This window comes from Medicago sativa, chromosome 2 (genome assembly GCF_051527215.1).
Source record: "Medicago sativa cultivar Bolivia chromosome 2, Bolivia_mono, whole genome shotgun sequence".
NCBI lineage: Eukaryota > Viridiplantae > Streptophyta > Magnoliopsida > Fabales > Fabaceae > Medicago > Medicago sativa.
Window position 1 is genome coordinate 70,091,175 of NC_140750.1, and position 23,059 is coordinate 70,114,233.

At 33.1% G+C, this 23,059-nt stretch overlaps 2 protein-coding genes, 1 long non-coding RNA gene and 2 pseudogenes across 4 annotated transcripts; 3 read left to right on the forward strand and 2 right to left on the reverse strand.

The window, feature by feature from the left end:
* The first annotated feature begins 5,747 nt into the window (after positions 1 to 5,747).
* LOC146950201 (cyanidin 3-O-galactoside 2''-O-xylosyltransferase FGGT1 pseudogene) lies at positions 5,748 to 9,618 on the forward strand (annotated as a pseudogene). Its single transcript, XR_015027461.1, has 2 exons — positions 5,748 to 7,569; positions 8,100 to 9,618. The product of XR_015027461.1 is annotated as a cyanidin 3-O-galactoside 2''-O-xylosyltransferase FGGT1 pseudogene (transcript).
* On the reverse strand, positions 9,605 to 10,616 carry LOC146950202 (cyanidin 3-O-galactoside 2''-O-xylosyltransferase FGGT1 pseudogene; annotated as a pseudogene).
* Positions 10,617 to 11,477: 861 nt separating this feature from the next.
* LOC146950203 (uncharacterized) lies at positions 11,478 to 14,336 on the forward strand. Its single transcript, XM_085746145.1, has 5 exons — positions 11,478 to 11,641; positions 12,095 to 12,348; positions 12,831 to 13,042; positions 13,494 to 13,755; positions 13,846 to 14,336. Exons 2-5 carry the CDS (start codon positions 12,097 to 12,099, stop codon positions 14,134 to 14,136), a joined length of 1,017 nt encoding a protein of 338 aa, XP_085602271.1. The 5' UTR covers positions 11,478 to 11,641; positions 12,095 to 12,096; the 3' UTR covers positions 14,137 to 14,336.
* Positions 14,337 to 15,844: 1,508 nt separating this feature from the next.
* LOC146950204 (uncharacterized) lies at positions 15,845 to 19,161 on the forward strand. Its single transcript, XM_085746144.1, has 5 exons — positions 15,845 to 16,016; positions 16,157 to 16,348; positions 16,879 to 17,090; positions 17,464 to 17,725; positions 17,960 to 19,161. Exons 1-5 carry the CDS (start codon positions 15,933 to 15,935, stop codon positions 18,317 to 18,319), a joined length of 1,110 nt encoding a protein of 369 aa, XP_085602270.1. The 5' UTR covers positions 15,845 to 15,932; the 3' UTR covers positions 18,320 to 19,161.
* Positions 19,162 to 21,504: 2,343 nt separating this feature from the next.
* On the reverse strand, positions 21,505 to 22,793 carry LOC146950205 (uncharacterized). The gene is made up of 4 exons (XR_015027462.1): positions 22,707 to 22,793; positions 22,392 to 22,615; positions 21,648 to 22,318; positions 21,505 to 21,519 (listed from the first exon to the last, which is right to left on the reverse strand). It is a non-coding gene; the product is annotated as an uncharacterized LOC146950205 (long non-coding RNA).
* Between the last annotated feature and the right edge of the window lie 266 nt (positions 22,794 to 23,059).

The window sequence follows — 23,059 nt, forward strand, 5'->3', positions numbered from 1 at the left end:
TGCATGTAAAAATCCATGCCCTTACGATTAGGATTATGCTTTGCTTGGAGGATGATGTTGTAAAATTAGGAGTAAATTATCTCTATAAATAATAATCAACATATATCTATAAGCATCAATAAAATATAGGTAAAGAGAGATATCAAGTAAACTTATCTTTCTTGAAATTGCGGTGATTGCAGTGACTTGACGTCGGTAACTGTGAAGTGAACAAACACGAAACCATGAAAGTGATAATCTGCCAAACACTAAACCGTTATATAACATGAGGCATGACAAAGTCACTGTCCTTAAGGATTTATACGCCTCATAAGCGCATATCCTCCCAGGATACAACATGTTCTTCCCTGATATGAATCACATCAGAGGCGACAGAACAGCTTGAATCTGATAAACACAGGAGATGCAACCCAAGGATTAAAATATTTGGGAGGAGAGTAAACTATATTTGAGAGAAGAGTTGTTCTCGTTTTTTACTGATCAAGGGCTAGCAAAAAGAAAAAAGCTTTTCTCATCATCTCTATTATATTTGTTCACGTCAAAAAACATTTTATATGGCAACAAATAATGGCTGAATCATGCAAGAATAAAGCCACAATAATAGCTAATAAATTTTAAACGTTGTGAAGGAAAAAGTAACTCCCTTGACTCAGTAAACAAATTAAATAAGTTTAAATAAGTTATAAATGTATTAACTTTTGAAATATATTATAAAAATACAACAATCCCCCACATATTTCAAAAGTTAAAAAATAAAATGTTAAAAAGAGTTTTCCTGGGTAAACATCGTAGATGTAATGCATCGGAACGGTGTAGCAAGCTATGGAACCCGTCCTAGACTAATGAGACTTAACACACTGTGAATTGGTTTAGCAAGCTATGGAACCCAAGACACTTGTTGTATGCAAGAGGTCTCACAATCACATTACACCCCCACAATTCTTGCTGTTACGCGGTTGTGCGCTAATAGGCCGTGCGCGTGCCTGGTATTCATGAGTGCTCTAGAGACCCGCCACGGTCTCATGCAAGCGGCCCCACTTGGAACTCATATAGGTGATTCCATCTAATGTATGCTACAACCATACACCACCCATAAGGGCTTATGGTAATCATTAAAAGCTTTTAAAGCTTACCCATCAATTTTATATTATTTAGCACATCTCATCCATTATCATACACTATAGGAAAGAGACAACGTTGTTTTAGTGCTAACAGAACTAACAAGTAACTTGTTCTTACCCATTGAACCTTCTTCATGGGATCTCCAATCACAAAGGTTGGGTTCCTATTACTTGTCGTTTTCGAGTGGCAAAGTCTCATTTCCCTAAATTTCTTCCCAAGGGGTTTTATATACGGATCCGCTAAATTCACAAATATTGACTAAGACGTCTCTAAGTCAATTAACCTCATATTTCATCAAGTTTATAAAAATAAACTCGGATTACACAATAAACTAATACAAGTCGTTGGCTACTAAACGACAACATGTTCATCAATAAGATAAATTTACTTATAGATTTATTCTCAATGAATTTCAATTCCAATTAACATCATTGCATTATTTTGATGCAATGGTTCATCAACTCTAAATATTTCATAAGTGTCAAACTGACTTCCTTGATATACTTCATCAGGTCTACTTAGATAAATTCCAAGCGACAAACCCCACATTGGAAAATATAACTATATGATTGGATTTATTATACAGATCTACTTGAACAATTTCCAAATGACAACACCCCCACATTGAGAAAGATAGGTGAATTTCTATTTAAGTCTACTTGAATGATTTTCAAGTGACAACGCCTCCACATTGAGGAAAATAAATCACACATAGGTAAATCAAACATCATTGTATTATTTTAATACAATGGATAATCCATAATATGTCACCAATATTTTAAGGTGAATCTCAATATATTTATATCTCATGAGTTTAACGAGTGCCACAAAATATATTCAGGTCTGCTTAAATTAATTTTAAGCGACAACATACCACCTCTATTGCAATCGTTTCATTCATGTATATCATATATGTATCATCATAAATTTCTCAAATTTTGCTGTCAATAATATAATTAAATAATATTTCACAATAAAATAAAAACACTCAAACCATGAAGTAATATATACACACAACAAAACAGATTCTCACAATATGAATATTTTATGCCCAAAACAAATGTATTCCCTTGATGACACTAAGCCAAGATAGCCTACTTTTCAATCACTAGTTCAACATTGGCCACCAAATTAAACCTGCCAATTCTACAATCTGCAAGCGCATGCTTATTATCAATCTAGCTAAGCATAAAAATGATAATAACAACCAATCTTTATTTTCTCTTCCTAGCATCAATTTTCGAAATTATTCTTTCATCAAAATAAGACTATATTCCAAATCTGTTTTAGATTAAAACCTCAAAGAATAACACTGTATTGTCTATATTTTATTGATGCTTATAGATATATGTTGATTATTATTTATAGAGATAATTTACTCCTAATTTTACAACAATCTTAAGGATTTATACGCCTCATAAGCGCATATCCTCCCAGGATACAACATGTTCTTCCCTGATATGAATCACATCAGAGGCGACAGAACAGCTTGAATCTGATAAACACAGGAGATGCAACCCAAGGATTAAAATATTTGGGAGGAGAGTAAACTATATTTGAGAGAAGAGTTGTTCTCGTTTTTTACTGATCAAGGGCTAGCAAAAAGAAAAAAGCTTTTCTCATCATCTCTATTATATTTGTTCACGTCAAAAAACATTTTATATGGCAACAAATAATGGCTGAATCATGCAAGAATAAAGCCACAATAATAGCTAATAAATTTTAAACGTTGTGAAGGAAAAAGTAACTCCCTTGACTCAGTAAACAAATTAAATAAGTTTAAATAAGTTATAAATGTATTAACTTTTGAAATATATTATAAAAATACAACAGATGATTATAAGAAACTGGTTTTTTTTTGTTTTTTTTACTCTCTTCATGTAGAGAATTTAGTGTCAAAGGAAGTGTCGATGCTTCACCACTGTGCGACGTTCTTGGTGCTCATTTGAATGTATTTGATTAAGGAGTGAGATATTTCCCTTCATCATATTTTTCACGAAGAAAACTTTTGCTAAACTAAGGGATAATCATTTAGAATCTCTTGTGATGATGCACCAACCATTACTATGTCTAGGGCTGGCAATGAACCGAGACAACTCGAATAAAGTTTGGAACTCGACTCGGTAATTAGTTCATTGAACTTGGTTCATGAACCAAACGAGCCGAACTTGAGCTAAAGATTAAGTTCGTTAACTAAATGAGTTGAACTTGAGTTATATATAGTTCGACTCGTTTGGTTCATGAACTGACTCGATTATATATATACACACAAAAAGCTAGGCAATAGTATTTAACTAATAGCAATAGTAAAATAATAGAAGCAATATAAAACAACAAATGGAAATATTTGCTTGTAGTGCCATGGTGTTTTAGCAAAGCTGCACTACTTTGTTTTTGTCCCACATCGGAAGTATTTGAGGCAGATACAACAATACTTGTCTATAAAAGAAGCGGATTTGCTACTCTTTGATATCAAGGTGGGCGATCTATTATTTCACGGTTGTGGAATGGCCGAGTCCTATTTGCCTTAGTTTTTTTTTTTAAATATTAATAGGTCTAAAATATGCAATTTTTTTATATAAAAAAAATAAATTTTAAAATTATGTGATTCGAGCAAATGAACCTAACGAGCCGAACCGAGTTGCTCATGAACTTTAAATGAGCCGAACTCGAGCTGAAAAAAAGGTTCGTTTCGAACTCGAATCGAGTTTCGAGCCGAACCAATTCTTATCGAGTCGAGCCGAGCTCAGACCAGTTCGACTCGACTCGACTCATTTCCAGCCCTAACTATGTCTATCATTAGTCTTAGTGATTGGTGCTATGTGGGTATCCTTTATTATGTCATTTTTTTCTTTGCTTTTTTCATTTGTTTTTTTTCTCTCATGTAAAAAAAAATAAAATAAACTTTAGAGAAATGCACAACACTCCTAAGCAACCCATTTGTGGCATGACTTTCTGGGGCCTGTTTGGCTCAACAATTTATTTGCAGCTTATAGCACAAACATTTATAATGATAACTTCTTATGCATAAGCTCAAATAAACAAGATATTTTTATTAAAAAAAAGATAAAATAAAAATATTTTTTTTGACCGAAAAATAAAAATATTTTTTTTAGAAGGTAAATGTGGAGACTAATCTCTCGAGTCAACTAGAAGAGATCTGCACCATCTCATCTAAGTAAATTAAAGGCTTAAATATGCTTTTCGTCCCTATATATATGACCAGTTTTGGTTTTAGTCCTTGCAAATTTTTTTTTTTAAAAACAACCCTGCAAAAAATTCTGTCTTTTAAAAAGGTCCATGACCCCACTATTTAGCTGATTTGGCATGGTTTTGGCCACGTGGTAGTTGATAACTGTGCAACTTTTTCCACGTGGTGCTGACGTGGCATGCCACATAATATTTAAAAACATTTTTAAAATTCTGAAAATTGTTTTTAAAATTAAAAAATATGAAAATAAATTTTAAAAATATAAAAAACAATTAAAAAATTCTGAAAATAAATTTAAAAATATTAAAATAATTTACCGATTGTTTTTTATTATATAATTTTTAAAAGTAAAAATTATTTTTTTTGAAAATTATATAATCTGATATTTTATGAAAATAACTTTTCGAAAAAAAATGAAATAATTTTCTTAAAATTAAAATTTTCGTAAAAGAATCTAAAAATAACTTTTCAAAAATTAAAATTAAAGTTCTTGGAAAAAATCTGAAAATTTTATGTTCAATTTTTTTTTAAAATACTGTCAACTATATTTTCGAAAATTATATATTCAGATTTTAAAAAATTATATAATTTTCCATTTTTTTTTCATATTTCAAAAAATTATACAATGGAATTTTTTTTATGATTTTTTTAAATTATTTACAGATTTTTTAATTTCGAAAAACAATTTTCAGAATTTTAAAAATGTTTTTTAAAATTTAATATTATGTGGCATGCGTCGTCATCGCCACATGGCAAAAATCGCACAGTCAGCAACTGCCACGTGTGCATACCCATGCCACTTCAAAGTTTTGGTGGGACCAGAAACCTTTTTAAAAGACAGGAAATTTTGCAAGGGCCTTTTTAATATTTTTTGTTGCAGGACCAAAACCAAAACTGATTATATTTACAGCGACCGAATGCATATTTAAGCCTAAATTAAATTGTTTTTGTATTTGCTATAAGTTGTTTAAGTTATATTGGAGAAACCTTGGAGGAGTGTGTGACTCTTCAAATTCATTTCGATGCCAATTTAGATGTGATCGTTAACTTCTTACATGTTTGTACCCAAAAAAAAAAAAACTTACATGAACATATGCCGTAAAAAGCTCGTAAAAATTGTTATAAGTTTTCCCAAACAGTCCCTTAGATAAGCTCAAATATAAGTCATTCTAGACGGACCCTTAGTCACCAACTCAATAGTTCACAATTCCCATGTCTTTGGAATTGGGTTTGATTAACCCTTCAAGATCAGTGTTTGGTAAAATGCCTGTTAGAGATTTGATCTTTTGGAACTCTGCTTACAGAGTTACTTGAGGGCTGGTGAAATTGTCTTGGCTCGTGAGGTGTTTGATGAAATGCCTCAAAGGGATGCTGTTTCTTGTAATGCTATTATGATTGATGGGTAAGGGAAAAGTGGGAAATGTGAGCCTGCCGAGGAGGTTTTTATGGCTATGAGTGTAAGAGATGTGGTTACATGGACAAATATGATTTTTGTTTTTGTTTTTGTTTTTGTTTTTAATCATCAACTAATGAAAATGTTTGAGGTATATGAAGCACATGCACGGACGCGACACACAGATCAACACCAATAGTAATTTTAGAAAATGACATAAATGAATGTAATCACATATGTCAGTGTTGACACCGACACATGTTGGACACCAGACACACTTTCGATCAGAAGTGTCGGTGTTATAAAGTTTGAGCTTCTTTAAAGACATGTTGGGTTTAGGGATTTGACCTGCTGCCCCCGTTATTGTTGGTGTGCTTGCTTCAATTGCTGAATTGGGTTTTGTTGAGGAAGGGAAATGGATACACACTTATGTGTTTAATAATAAAATACATCATTGTTTTAGTTTTATTGGATCAGTACTTGTTAACATGTACGCTAAATGTGGCCAGATAGAAAATGCTTATAGTGTATTTAGAAGCATTTATAACTGAAGGAACGTTGAGGATTGGAATTCCTTGATCTCTGGACTTGATTTACATGGACCGGGTCATGAAGCGATCGAGCTTTTTCTAGAATTGGAAAGGGAAGAATTTAAGTCGGATGATATAACTTTCTTACGGCTTTTAAGTCTTTGTGGGTGCATTATTGACCTTATTGCGAGAGCAGGTTGATAAGAAGAGGCACTTTGGATTACACGCGAAATGCCTTTCGAGTCTGATGTTTTGCTTTGGAAGAATATTCCCAGTGCTAGCTTGAGGGACAATACCTTTGTAATGGGGAAAACTGCTGCATTGCAAGCTCTAGAATTGGCTCCAGAAGATTCAAGTTGTTATGTTCTTTTCTCAAATATCTATGCCAAAGAAGGTAGTCGGATGAAGTGACTACGGTTAAAAATTCCACCTGAATATTTTCAGTGCCAAAAAAGGGCGAGTGAGAAAAATTCCTGGATACAACTCGATTCACGAGGATGGTGAAGTTCATGAGTTCCTCATGTGGAAGGCCATGGATGTGGGGTATGATCAAAATGTTCTATCTAAGTTGGAGGAGGTTGTGTCTGAGTTGAAGTTGGAGGAATATGAACCTGAACGTAATCAAGTTTTTCTAGACCAGATATCGAAGACAATGAAATATAGAGTCGACTGATTTTCACAGTAAGAAGATGGCTCTTGCCTTTGAACTGTTGAGTATCCCACAAGAAATTCCCAGTTACACGGTGAGAAACTTAAGAATTTATTATGATTGTCACACATTCGTGCAGCTGGTTTCGAAAGTCTTTAGCAAATTATAACAAGATTTTCAAGATAAGGTATGGGATAAAGTTCAGCTTAAAAGTTGGGTAGGAAAGTCCTTTCACTTGGTCCCCATCCCTTCTTTGGTGTGTGTGGCACGTTTAAAATCAATCTGGTTTTTTTCATCTAATAATAGTAAGAAAGGAAAGTGATGGCAATCTTCTCTTTAACACTATCTTTTCAACACAGACTTTTTTATTATTAGATAAAATTTATGTAGGCGAGGTCACACCACGTTATGCGGGGACCTTCACGAAATGGTTCAGTTTTATACAATAAAGAGAATTTGTTCAAAAGAGAGTGTTATTAGCAAATATATTTTTCTTAAGAGAGTCTGTCCTCTTTGTTTTCTCTCTCTCATATTGCACTTGTCTTCTTGTTTATCATTTTTACCCCAAACACACACTCTCTATTTCAACAAGAGAACCAAGGGTGAACAGATGTACATCTACAGCTTTTGAAAGGAATTGCAGTTACATAGAATCGGTAAAAAGGTATACCCTCTTTGCTTTGATGATTCTGAAGTTAGAAATTAAACTAGTAGTAATTGAAATGGTTTATAAACCAGGTTGAGTTTTCTGTTGATTAGCATAAAATTGAAATAAAATATATTTAAGACTCATGATAAAATTTAATTAAATCAATTTGTAAAAACTTTACATCAAATCAAGTAATTAGACTCAAGTGGTTAGGATTTATGAGCTCCACTCCACCAAGGACGAATTGGTTAGAGAACTTGAGTTCAGTCTTGGGTGAAACAATTATTGATCATTACTGACCTCCCGACCGAACTCTAGAGTACTGCATACCCTTTTCCGTGAGAATTGGAGGGTTAACACGAAAATTGAAGATTAAAATTCTAGAGTACTGCATACCCTTTTCCCTTTTCCCTGCATACCTGTTTTGTCATGAACAGCCCTTATAGCAAAATCAAAGATTAAAATTGAATTTGAAAACGACAAATCCAATAATTTCAAAGGATAGTTGTGATTATTAAATACTTAATAATTTTATTTTTTTGTAGATTATGCTATAGGAGCCAGAACCCCCCTGTATTTTATATAGACCTTATAAGCAGAGAGACATTGATAAGTAATTCAGAAAATAGCAGCCATGGATCCACATTCTTCTTTGCACATAGCAATGTTTCCATGGTTTGCAATGGGACACCTAATTCCATATCTTCACCTGTCAAACAAATTAGCCAAAAAGGGACACAAAATCTCTTTCTTCATCCCCAAGAAAACACAAACCAAGTTGGAAAAATTCAACCTTTACCCAAACCTTATCACCTTTTACCCTCTCAATGTTCCTCACATTGAAGGCCTACCCTTTGGTGCTGAAACCACTTCAGATGTCTCTTTCTCTTTAGTTCCACTCATCATGACAGCTATGGATCAAACACAACCTCAAATTGAACTTCTTCTCACTCAACTAAACCCTGAAATGGTTTTCTTTGATTTTGCCTTTTGGCCACCAAAAATTGCTCAAAATTTAGGAATTAAATCATTTCAATACTGGATTGTTAGTCCAGCAACAATGTCATATACTACATCACCAGCAAGGATGTGTAAAGGTATAAACTTGACTGAATTTGATCTTATGATACCCCCAAAAGGGTACCCTATTTCATCTTTTAATCTTTATTCTCATGAAGCAAAGTTCTTTGCTTTAAAAAGAAATTTTGAATTTGGAAGTGGAGTTCTTTTTTATGATAGGCTTTTTAATGGTTTGAGCTTAAGTGATGCAATTGGGTTCAAAGGGTGTAGAGATATTGAAGGGCCTTATGTTGATTACATAGAACAAGAGTTTGGTAAGCCTGTTCTTCTTTCAGGACCTGTTTTACCTGAACCACCTAAAAATACTTTAGATGAAAAATGGGGTTCTTGGCTGGATTTAAAGATGGTTCATTAGTGTATTGTGCACTTGGAAGTGAATGAAAATTATCACAAGATCAGTTTCATGAATTGTTGTTAGGACTAGAGTTAACAGGTTATCCATTTTTGGCAATTCTTAAACCTCTTGTTGGGTTTGAGACGGTCGAAGATGCTTTGTCAGAAGGGTTTAGAGAAAGGGTTAAGGAAAAAGGGATTGTTCATAGTGGATGGATACAGCACCAATTGATTTTGGAACACTCGTCTGTTGGTTGTTTCATGGGGCTGGTTCGTTGACAGAGGGGTTTATAAATAACTGTCAGATGGTGTTGATGCCACATTTAGACAGTGATCATATCATTAATGCTAAGATTATGAGTAGGGACTTGAAGGCTGGAGTTGAAGTGAAGAAGGGTGAAGAAGATGGATTGTTCACTAAGGAAAGTGTTTGTGAAGCTGTGAAAATTGTGATGGATGTTGAGAATGAGATTGGCAGAGAAGTTAGGAATAATCATGATAAATTGATGAACCTCTTATTAAGCCGTGATTTCTGTGAGAAGCTTCAAGAATTAACCAGGTGATTTTCTAATTAGTAGAAACTGTATGCAATTGTAATATATTGTTGTATGAGTATATGGGTTCAATAAAAAATATGTGTATTTTGATCAATCTGATTGGATTCATATAAAAAATTATGTGTATTGATAACCTGTAATATAATCCTTCACAGCTTTGCACACACTTTCTTTTGTAAACACTAAACAACCCATCTTCATCACCTTTCTCAACTTCTACACCAACCTTGAACTTTGTACTCATTACTCTTGCATTCATGATATGATCCGAACCATGGCGTGACAATAGCACGAACTTACACGTGTAATGGACTTTCACTTCCATATGTACAATAAACCACAGAACCATGTTTGAATCCCTTAAGCCATGCAATGCAACCCGTTTGGTGGCTCAGGTAAAAGAGGACCTGAAAACAGAACAGGTTTTCCATAAACAGTTTGAAGATAGTCAGCATATATCCCATCGATTTCTCTACAACCTTTGAAACATACTGCATCTGACAAGTTTGTTCCTATTCTAATGCGGTCATAGAATAGAACACCACTGTCCACTGCCAAACTCTTCCTTGGTTTTGTCTTTGTATATTTCCAATGTTAGCTTGTAATGTTGGACCCAATATCATGTATTGGAGACTTTTGATGCCAAGGTTTCTGGTTATGTTTGGGAGCCAATATTGGAGATCAAAGAAAACTATTTTTGGCTTTAACTCCTTCAAAAGAAGTTCAATTTGTTTATCTGTTTGTTCCATTCCATGGCTGTAGCAATAAATGGGAACAAAGAAAATGGTTCATCTGAAGTAGTTTCAGCAATATGAGGAAGGCCATTAACATGAAAACTGTGATAGGGAAAAAGTTAATAAGATTTGGATGAAGGTTTAGATGTTGTAACTTGTTGAGTATGTTTTTAGGGATGATGAATGATATTTTGTGTCCCCTTTTGGCTAATATGGGGTGAAGTGTCCCATAGAAAACCATGGAAACATTACTATGTGCAACGAATTCAAAACATTCTTTGATCTTAAAAACAAGAAACAAACTCCACTAATTTAGAATTCATGAAATATTAACCCAAAAGTGGGAAAATACTTGAATGGCATGTCATGGACATCCACAGTATGAACAAGAAGTTTGATTATTAGAAACCTATTGCTGAATTAGGATGTACTAGTTGTGATATAGATTAACAAGTAGCTAAAGCAATCAATCTATTATTGAACAAAGCATTGGTTAAGAAGATTCATCATCAACCCTATAATATGTGATTGGTCAAATCCAGTACATTATATACCAATTATCTGATTAAGCTATGATTTTGTGTCAACCTGTGCGACCGGTTTCAAAAGTCTACAATCGTCGTGTTATTGTCAGTTCCTGCAGAAATCATTGGTAACTTTGCCTTACGCTGTGGTTTCTGATGATTTTTTACTCCTTTGAAAAAAATACTAAATACCATATGATATCTTGAAGGAGATCCTAAGAACTGTTTAAAAAATCTTATTTAAACTTATCGTGTGACGTAAACACTGTCGTAAATATGTATTTGAACTTGTAAAATTATTTGATGATACATTTATAATTTGTCTTTAGCAAATTATAACAAGATTTTCAAGATAAGGTATGGGATAAAGTTCAGCTTAATATAGGAAAAATGTTGGTTAGGAAAGGCCTTTCACTTTGGCCCCATCCCTTCTTTGGTGTGGCAAGTTTTAAATCCATGTGTTTTTTTTTTTTTTTCATCTAATAATAGTAAGAAAGGAAGTGATGTCAACCCTATCTATAACACTATTTTCAACACTTGCCTTTTTATTAGGTAAAATTTATGCAGGTGAGGTCACACCATGTTATGTGGGACCTTCCAAAATGGAAGGACCTACTTCAGTTTTATACAATAAAGAAAATTTGTTGAAAATAGAGTGTTATAGAGTGAGTGTTACTAGCCATTATGTTTTTCTCAAGAGAGTTTGTCCTCTCTCATATTGCACCTGTTTTCCTCTTTATCATCTGAACCCCACACACACACTATCTCTCTCTATTCCTCCTACAACAGAACCAAGGGTGAACAGATGTACATCCACAGCTTTTGAAAGCAATTGCAGTTATATAGAGTTTGTAAAAAGGTATACTCTCTTTGCTTTGATGATTCTGAAGTTAGAAATTAAACTACAGGTTGAGTTTTCTGTTTTGTTTGATTCCCAATATGTTCCTATTATTACTTTCTGTTTCTACTAGACATAGATATATGATAAATTCTAAAATTTTAAGACTCAACTCTTATGTAGTACAATATATAAGATTAGCATAAAATTGGCACAATAGAAAGTTTGAATCATATGTGAAAATTATTGTTTTAAATCAAAAGTATATGGTCTACATCTGGCTATGCTATTTTTTTTCTCTGTTCCTTGCTGTTTAAATTATTGAAGTTATTAAATGCTCTCGAGTCTCGACCATAATACTGACCGGTGTGGATACAAAATGCAGAAATACAGTTTATATTGCTCCATTAAACTGTACTTACATTGTTATCTTGATGATGATGATTGGTAGTCCTGTTTTTTTTTTTTTTTCAGCAATGATTAATCGAATAGCAGTCGCAGTGGTGGTGATTCTCATAGGGTGGGCTTATATGGCCTTAAAGCCGCCTCCACCGAAAACATGTGGATCCATTAATGGTCCTCCAGTTACTTCGCCCAGAGTGAAACTCAGTGATGGGAGACATTTGGCCTACCGGGAGTTCGGCTTTCCAAAGGAAGAAGCTAGGTACAAAATCATTGTCGTTCATGGATATGCCAATTCTAAAGATACACATTTGCCTGTTTCTCAAGTAAGAATTTGCTCCTTTTATTTACTCTTATTATGTCTGCTTTAGTTTAGTTATATGCCATTAGTAATGCTTGCTAATTTTTTTGGAAATCTTAAATCTTTCAGAGAAAGTTGACGAATGGTGAGTAGCATCAAGATACGCTCCAATCTTATATGCCCTATTTGGATAAACAACTTATTTAAGCCCTTATCATGTAAATGATTATGTATAAGCTGTTTCTGTGACATATGCTAAAATAAAGTAACATTATCTTCTTGTAAACTATAAACTGTTTTCATAAGCTATCATGGAGGACTTTCGGAAGTAAGCTAAAAACAACTTTCATAAGTTGTTTCGATAAGCTCTCCCTAATAGTCTCACGAGTCACGAGTGCTTATGTCGGTATATAATCTCAGATGAGTGCTATGTGAATGTGCTGCAGTGTATTGAATAACTTTACAATTTTTTTTTAACATAACCATTATGTTTTTGCTCTTATGTAGGAACTTATTGATGATCTTGGGATATATTTCCTCCACTTCGACAGAGCAGGTTACGGTGAGAGTGATCCATATCCATCACGTTCAGTGAAGAGTGAAGCATATGATATTCAAGAACTAGCAGATAAATTGCAGATTGGGAAAAAATTCTATATCATTGGAATGTCATTGGGAGCTTACTCTGTTTGGAGCTGCCTAAAATACATTCCACATAGGCATGTTAATTTCTCACTTGTAGCTTCATTTTGCTTACAGCTCTCAATAATAGAGAAATAATTTTTGTATAACCAAATTTAGATAACTTTTAAAGTGATTAATACACTTCAAATAGGTAGTTAATTACGTTTAGTAGATGGTTAATGGATATACTAGTGTCGAAACTCATTAACCATCGAAGTAACTTCATTAACCACAAATTTCGACATGGTTAACCGTCATTTTTAGGTGTTCAACTACATCTAGATTTAAAAACTGAAATTTGTGGTTGATCACGCCAAAATCGCAATAATGAAGTTAACACCTGGCATGTTCATTAACCATATATTAAACGTAAATACCTATTTAAAATGCTTTAACTACTTAGAGTTCCCGGATTGTCGCAAAATTTGTGCAATTTATGTTGTTCTAATTACATAACTGTCAATAATATATAACATAGTTTGGCAGATTATTGGGAGCAGCCTTGGTAGTTCCATTTGTAAATTATTGGTGGCCATCTTTTCCTGATAATCTATCAAGAGAAGCATTTCAAATGCTCCCTCAATCAGACCAATGGACATTTCGAGTTGCACATTACACTCCTTGGTTATTCTATTGGTGGATGACTCAAAAATGGTTCCCTTCATTGAGTTTCACAAATATTGAAATGTTCCCTTCTGATGATGTCGAGATCCTCAAGAGCCTCTCAGAAGCTCCAGACACCGGCCAGGTAGCTCTATTATTTGTCATTGCCATTGGCATTCAGTTTTTGACACTGATGAATCATGATAATATAAATTTCTATTTGCTAATAACTCAGGAGAAAATAACTCAGCAAGGTCAATATGAATCATTACACCGAGACATAATCGCTGGTTTTGGAAAGTGGGAATTTGGTCCAACTGAGATAAGTAATCCATTCCCTGAGAATGATGGTACAGTCCACATTTGGCAAGGGTTTAAAGACAGGATCATTCCCTATACGCTGAACCGCTACATCTCACACAAACTTCCGTGGATTCATTATCGCGAGCTTCCTGACGGAGGTCATCTGTTTATCTTTAAGAAGAATCATTGTGAATCCATAATTAGAGCACTTATACTTTCATAAGGTATTTCATATCATATGATATATAGTGTCTGTAGAAAACTACTAGTCTACACTACTTATAGTCTTGTGCATGTCCATGCTATGTAGTTACTTAGCTTGTAAATTCTATAAGAGATTGTAAGTTATTTTTTTGACAAACAATAATTAAACTATTGAATTGTGAGCCAATGTTTTAATTGGAGATTTTTCCTATTTTCAAATCCATTTTAGTGAATTTACACTTTTGTATGATGCCTGGTCATAGCTACAGAAGTTATCTAACTTAACACTCATCTATGATTTCCTATTCCTGCAATGGCCTTATGGAGATTTCTTGTTCCATAAGAAAATAATTGAAGAAAAAATTCTGTCTCTTTGCGTATAAACATAACAGAGATATTGGTGAGTTTTATACGTAAGGTGCTATTATAAGTAGTTATTTTATGAGATAAGATTTTTGAAGGATTTATGAGATAAGATAAGATATTAGTCCAATGTGCTCAACTTCTTTCTGATAATAAACAAAGACAATATATAATATTCATTAGTAATGTAAGATAGTAGTCTAGTGTGCAAAAGTTCACATAAATTAATATTGATATTTTTTTTTAGTCAAAGTTAATTAATATGCTATGTTTTTTATACAGTGTATGCAACAAATTAGGTGATACAAAGCATAATAAAAGCTATCTTCTCTTTTTTATGTACTACTATGTTTTTCCATTCTTCTATGTGGATCAATGAACCCATAATTAGGAAAATGAGAGATGACTGAATAAAAAAGACACGAGAGGATCCAAATTCCAAAACAATGTGGATCTTGCACAAAATCCAAAATCAACTACAAAATTATTAAAAATGCTAATTTGAGACACCGGCAACTATGTTGTCTGTGTCGATTTTTGTTTTCAATTATCATTTCTTATACAAATTGTTATTTTGACGCAAAAACTTGACACCAAAAACCGTAAATTTTAAGATTTTATACTTTTTTTTAATTAATTTCGTTTCTCTTTTAATCAAATTAACATTTTAGGATTTTATACTTTTAATCAAATTAACTGCAGAGAATACTTTTAATACTTAGAGGAATGCTAGGGTCACACACAAACACAAAAAAGAATATTCCTAATACATCTGGGTATAAACCCAGGAACAATTATGTCATTGTGGGGCCTGAGTAAAAATGACAGCAAAATCATTAATAATCTGCTACTTATACAAAAATCCCCAATTAGCCAAAAATTCTAAGTACTATTTTTTTTAACAAAGAATTAAAATATTTTTATTTTCATTTTTACTTTTGGGTTACCATTTAAATTGATCTCAACTACAAAAAAAGAAAAAATTCAAATGCATCTTTCATCATAAAAATAAAATAAAAATCATCAATCAAAATTAAAATACATCAGCTAAAAACATCATAATCAGACTAATAATTACGAGTTGAAATAACTTATACACAATCCTAAGTTGAAATAAGTATATAATATATAAAGATTAGGAAACCAATCTAATATAGTAGCTTTTAATTTGAAGTTCTAATCTGACAAATAACCAAAAAAGTTAACAATTGGCAAGAATATACATAAAAAAGATGCTCCTAGCTGATGGAACCTTTTAAAGGATATCCCTCCAAAATGAAATAACATAAAGAAGTCATTAACAAAATGAGAATGTAAAGAAGAAACACACACATATATACAAACTTCTATGTATTTTTATTTTTAAGGTAGAAGAAATATTGAAGAAGCCAAATTCAGCTCCCATATAAAAACTATAGTCTATTGTAATAAGGTCCATAATTCATTGAGAAAATGAAAAGAATGAGACATTTTCTTAAGCTTATAACTGAAAATCAACAAGGTCAGACACGTAAATTATGTAGAGGTTTCTGTCAGGTAACAAAAACATCTTAGTATTATTAATTATATGTTTTTTTTCTTCTTGTTCTTCTTACATATCTATGTGATCATTATGCAAAATATATAAAATGATTTTTAAGATGCATTTTATTCATTTTTCTTTATGGTTTTATTAGGGAACTCAACTTTCACCAAATCAAGATGATTCAACAGATGATTTTTCTATGGTTTCACCAAGAATTAGACTTAGAGATGGTAGACATCTTGCTTATGTTGAGAGAGGTGTACCTAAAGATAAAGCAACATACAAGATCATCATTGTGCATGGTTTTGGAAGCTCTAAAGAGATGAATTTTCTGGCACCCCAAGTAATTTAACTTAATCTCTATTGCTTAAATGAATTGAACATTTTATGTTTTGGATTTAGATCTAATTAGTGTAAGAGATTAATTTTGATACACTGTCAGTGTTAATAATTGTTAGATTGTTGACAAATCACAACCATTGGTATGCATGAATTTAGAAGTGTTTATGGTTAAAGTCAAACGTTTATGGTTATAATTGATCGTCAGTGTAAAAAACTTTACACTGTCAGTGTATATGAATTAAATTCATCGCATAATACTATAGAAAGAAATTCTTTAGTAGGTGTACTATTGTACTACTCATTAGAGTGAAAATGAAAATTTGGCTTTGAAGAAATGAAACAATTGGAACAGGTTCAATATGATTAGGAACTTACGCACAAATCAGAAGTATCACTTGTACACAAACAAGAGTATATTGGTATTCCTTGCTAGCAGATATAATTGGTAGAGATTTTTTGATAGTGTAAAACTTTTTGCACTGACAGTGTATCAAAATTATATTCTGACTGTGATATGACTGATTCACATAGGAATTGATAGATGAATTAGGAATTTATCTTCTACAATATGATAGAGCTGGATATGGAGAAAGTGATCCAAATCCCAAACGTTCACTGAAAAGTGAAGCCCTCGACATTGAAGAACTTGCTGATCAGTTGCAAATTGGAGCCAATTTTTATGTAATTGGAGTCTCAATGGGTTCATATGCTACCTGGAGTTGTCTAAAATATTTGCCACACAGGTAAATAAAGACATTACATTACAATACTCAAAATATGTATTTCTAATTTTTTCCACTTTGGCTTAGTTATATTATTAACTTCAGAGTAAATCGTCATTTTGGTCCTTAAATGTAAGTCATTTTCCTTATAATTCCTGAATATATCGAAATTGCAAAAATATCATCGAGTGTGTTTTCTTTTAGTAATTCATGGTTGAAACTTATCAAGGAACTAATTCTAGTACTAATGACTTACAACAGATGAGTTTGAGGATTCTTTTGTAATTTTGATACATTCAACGATTATATGCCATCGTCTCACATGATTTAGGACCAAAATGATTGTTTACTAAAAACTTAATCCAAAGCTTACCAAAAAGAGTAACTTGTGCAGGCTTGCAGGGTTGGCACTAATAGCACCAGTTATCAACTATAGATGGCCATCTCTCCCTGGGAGTTTGATAAGAGAGGACTATAGGAGGAGACTTATTAAATGGGCACTATGGCTTGCAAATCACTGTCCTAAACTATTGCATTGGTGGGTGACTCAAAAGTGGCTACCTTCAACTGCTGTCATAGAAAAAAATCCAACATTCTTCAACAAAAATGATATAGATATTTTGAAGACTATTCCTGGATTCCCAATGTTTTCAAAGGTAACAAATTTCTTCATCTTGAGAAAGTCATTTTTGAGGTAAAATAATCTCTGCTGATGAAAATGTCTGTAGTAAGTTATCCAATGCATTTATACACTCGGCACATCAGTGAATGTTGGATAGAGATCGGACAGTCTAGATTTCGATGCATATTTTGAAATTGAAGAACATGTTTTATGTGAATGTAACTTCTCTATGAAGGTAATGTTGATCATGTTATGTTCCTACATACAGGACAGATTAAGGGAACAAGTTGTTTTCGACACACTTCGACATGATTGGAAGGTAGCATTTGGAAAATGGGAATTTGATCCGATGAAGCTAAGCAATCCATTCCCTCACAAACAAAGTTCATTTCATATTTGGCAAGGACATGAAGATAAAGTTGTGCCTTCTGAACTCCAAAGATTTGTTTCAGGGAAGCTACCATGGATACAATATCATGAAGTTCCAGATGGTGGCCATTTGATTATATACTATAAGGGCTTATGTGAGGCTATTTTGAAGGCACTTTTACTTGGTCAAGAAAATCATGCATATAAACCTAGATCTTCTTTGTTATTCAAAGATGAATGCTATCAAGAAACTATCTAGCACACTTTTTTTTTCTCATTTATTCATTATTGGAAGAAATTCATGTAGATGTGTTAAAAAAAAGTGTGTTGGAGAATATTTTATAAGTAGTTTATTATTTTTTAATTTTTTGTGATTTCATAATTTAATATGTTTATTGTTAACAGGTTTTTTAGGAGAATTGTATAAAGTATAAACTACATTAGTATTAGTCCAAAGAAAGTTTCTACTGTGATTGGCAAAAAAGTATTCTATCATAACAGAAGAAATAATTTATACCAAGTCTTAAGTTTAAACAAGTACAAAAAAAATTACATTTGGTGAACAATATGAATAGAAACTGAAGTTCCAATGTGACAAACCATATAAAAGTTTAGCAATTTTCAACAAATAAAAAGAAAAAAAATTGCACTGTGATGGAACCTTTCAAAGGATATCCATAAACTAAAATGAATTTCTTAAGGTGCATTAAATGTGAAGGTGCACAAATTCTCCCATGGCACAGCCTTATAGCTTGCAGTTCTCTTTGAACTTTTGAGTTCTTCTAGTTTCATTTCCTCTGTAAATAGAGGTTTCAGCAAAGCAAGATGGAGCAATTAGAAATGAAGCACGATTTTCACTCGTAGAAAGAGAGTTGAGACAAAAATATTGAGCCTTGAATAGTCGTTCCGAGAGAAAAATAGTGAACCAATATGTAAGAGGCCTATGGGGTCTCGTGGGTTTTCCTTGCTCACATTGAGAAGGTTAGGCTAAAAAATTTCTTGTGTGTTATTTTACATTTTCTCTTAGGCTTTGTTTGCGAGTTTGGAGGGGAAGGGAGGGGAAGGCTTGGAAAAAAGGAATGAGCAAGTGGAAAAAATAAAGGAAAATGGGAGGGGAGGGCTTTGGGGGGTTAACTTTTCTTCATAATACTAAACCCTCCTCATTTGGGGGAACTAAAAAATTGTATCGGAGGAGGGTTTTGGGGGGTTTCGGAGGGTTTATATGAATTCTTCAAATTTAATCTATGTTGTTATATTAATTTTAAAATTAAAAATATAGTAATCATATGCATTGATTTATCATTCTCTAAAAAACCACTCTTTTAAATTTTTTGAAAGATTTCTCCATTTTCCCTCATATTTTCCACCCCTCAAAGCCTTCCTTTCCCCTCCCCTCCTTCCCCTCCCCTCCAAACTCGCAAACAAAGCCTTAGTGTCTATTTTGAGTTCACATAGAGAAATTATGCACACATTTCACAACATAACTAACTAACTAACTAATGTAACTGCCACTATAACAACTAAACTAACTAACTATAAGTAGTTATACTGATTTGTTTCATGAACACCTTTTCATAGATATTCCTTTACAAGATTTTCAACTTCAACAAATGAAGTACTGAAGAATCCACACTCTTCTCTCATTCCATTGATACACAGAAAAATTCTATGCAAGATTCATAATACAGAAGAAGATGAAAAGAATAAGTCACTATCTCAAGCTTTTAACTTTGATTCCACAAGTTCATCAGACACAGGAAATCTGCAAAAGTTTCTGTCATGTAAGACAATTCACTTTTATATCGATTTCTTTTTCTTGCATGTATCTATGTCATCACTGCGCTGAAAAAATGCTATCTAAACCTACCCTTTTTTTGTTATCAAGGTTTTTCAGACAAAGATTTTTCCAAAGCATGATGATTCAAAAGAGGTTTTACCAAGAATCAGACTCAGAGATGGGAGGCACCATGCTTACATTGAGAAAGGCTTCCTTAAGGACAAAGAAGAAAACGAGATGAAAAGAATAAGTCATTATCTGAAGTTTTTAACTTTCATTCCACAAGTTCATCAGACTCAGAAAATCTGCAAAAGTTTCGGCCATGTAAGACTGTTCACTTTTATATAGCCTTCTTTTTCTTGCATATATATCTATGTGATCATTGTACTGAAAAAAACCTATCTTAACCTACACATTTTTTGTTGTTATGGTTTTTCAGACAAAGGTTCATGTGGGAACTCAGATTTCTCCAAAGCATGATGATTCAAAAGAGGTTTTACCAAGAAGCTGCCTTGGATACAAGATCATGAAGTTCCAGATGGCGGCCATTTGATTTTATGCTATAAGGGCATGTATGAGGAAATTTTGAGGGCACTTTTAGTTTGACCATGAAATCATGCATATAGACCTAGATCATCTTTGCTATTCAAAGATGAATTCTATTTTCTAACAATACATTCTGTAATACCATTTTTGTGCATATTTGTTTTGTAAATTCCACTTAGATCTACTAAGTGATGAGCCACATTCCTTGTTGTTGAGTTTTTGTAGGATAATATCAATTGTATACAATACATTAGTTGGTTGGAAATAGGTTATATCAATGTGTATAAATTGCCTTCAGTCGTTTGTTAAGTGATTCAAATAACACCACAGGAAAACTATTTCAAATTGTCAACAAGTGTTTGATAATAATGAAGTAGTTTGATAATGTTGGTTTCTAATTCATCCTAGTTGGGAAATATATGTAAATTTTACAAGTGTTGTTAAATAACAGATAGTGACGCTATACTGCTATAGCATAGCCGTATTTAGACAAACCACTATTGTTCCACGATACGCTATTTAGTACAAAATGTTGTCGAATAGTGGATATAGTGGCAGCGCTATAGCGCTGTTGCGTATTTGACAACAAGGAATATTACTTTGATTTTGTTTGATCAGAACAATGGCGATTGACAAGTACCTAATTGTCCCCTGAAAATAAGAATTTATGCTGCTTAAACAGTTCAGTGTTTGACCTGCAAAGCAAGGGTCTCTAACCATTTTTGGAAATTTAATAGATGCTATGAAAAAGGATTTTCAATCATCATGGCTCAAAAGGTTATCTGGTGGATGATATATGTCCTATTAAAACAATCTGAGCATTCGGATTCGTGCTGCAATAATCTGACATATATGGAATACTAAATTCTTTCCATAGTCTCTGATTTGTTTATTTACTGTAAAATGACCGAACTTTGGTTTTTTGTTGCGGATGGATGATATCTCGGATAGTATTGCAGCAGTCAGTTGGAACTTAAAGAATATTTCAAAATTCAAGAATTTTCAAATTGAACAGAATTTAAAGTTAAACCAAAATAAGAACGTTTCAGCTATTGATCAGTTGAATTTTGGCCACCTAAATTTCTTGAGCAACTCAAATGAAGTCACTTCATGCCAAGAGATGCAGTGAACAGACCCTGAACAGCCATAAACTTCATTATTTATTTTTGTACTGATAACTTCTCGCCGCAGTCCAGCTTTAAGAATTTCAAAATACCAGGAAGAGATTCTACAGCCCAACTCTTATAAAAGTCAGAATTCTCACCTATTTCAGAATTTTCGCCTGTTGTTTGACTCTGATCTGAAGGTTCCTCCAAGGCATTATCTCATCCACAAACAGGTTCATCAAATTTTGAATAAAAAGCCTGCAACAGGTTCTGTTTTGAATTATGACATCAAATTTTAAACATGCACTGTCCTTGCGATACAATCAAATTTTCCATATATGGTAGAGCTGAAGCCATATATGGAACCGTCAGTAGAAATTTTCTCTCGAACTTTTAAAGCAAGAATTATATGGAACTGGTAGTAGTTAGACATAATGCATTGAATACTTGTAGAGATACATGATGCATAATGCACGGTACAAAAAATCAGTTGGAACTTGTATACTTGTTCCACCAATTCATTATGCTCATGCAACAGATAACAATTGTGAAAATAGTTTGAAATAAAGCAAAAGAAGTAAAAAAAAAAAAAAAAAAAAAAGGATGGCGAGGTAATCTCAAATGATAGAGAATTCACTTGGGTATCGGCTTCCATCGCAACACTTCAAAATGGTAATGAAGTCCTGAGAGGGGCTTTAGTTGGAGCAATCAGATTCTGAGGAGACATTCTTTGGTTTTTGAGTGTCTTGTGCAACAAGAAAAGAGTCCAATCTGAATCTCTTGTTAGTTTTCTTCTGCATTCTCTGTGGATTCATAGAGATGAGTTGACCTGCACGCACAATTAAATAAAATAGAGTTTTTCAATAACAACAACAACAAAAAAACCACAAATTCATGCTTACCTTCATTCATCATTTTCAGCGAAAGTTCAACGAAAGAACGGCAACCCTTCCGTTGAGCTCTTGTCAAACCGAAACGTTTACCACTAAACCTAGATTCAAAACCCAGATCGATATTTTTTCTTCTTTTAGGTCTATCAGACTCTTCATCAAAAAACAAGCAGCTTTCAGCAAAGCTTAAGCTTCTTTTGTCACCGACACATTCATCCATTATCCAACAACTCTCTCTGCAAAGTTACAACAACAAATTACAAATCAATCAAACCAACAACAAATTGGACCAATCGAGTAATTGATAAAACAAACAAGAAAATTTACCTTTGATTGATTGATTGATTTTTGAGGGGTTTGTTTGTTTGTTTGCGATAAAACGAAGAAATTGATTTTTTTTAGGGTTTGCTTATGTGATGGCTTCTGTGATGTGAACGAATATATATGTCCTAATAACACCGTTCAATCATCTTTCTCTTATGGGCTGGTGCGGGGCAGCCCAATTCTGCTCCATATTCCATATGTGTTATTTTACATGTTTACTTGGTGTTTATTTTGAGTTTACATATATAGAGAAATTATGCACACATTTCCCAACATAACTAACTAACTAACTTCTATAACAACTCAAATAACTAACTATAATTACTTATACTGATAGTTGTTTCATGAAAACCTAC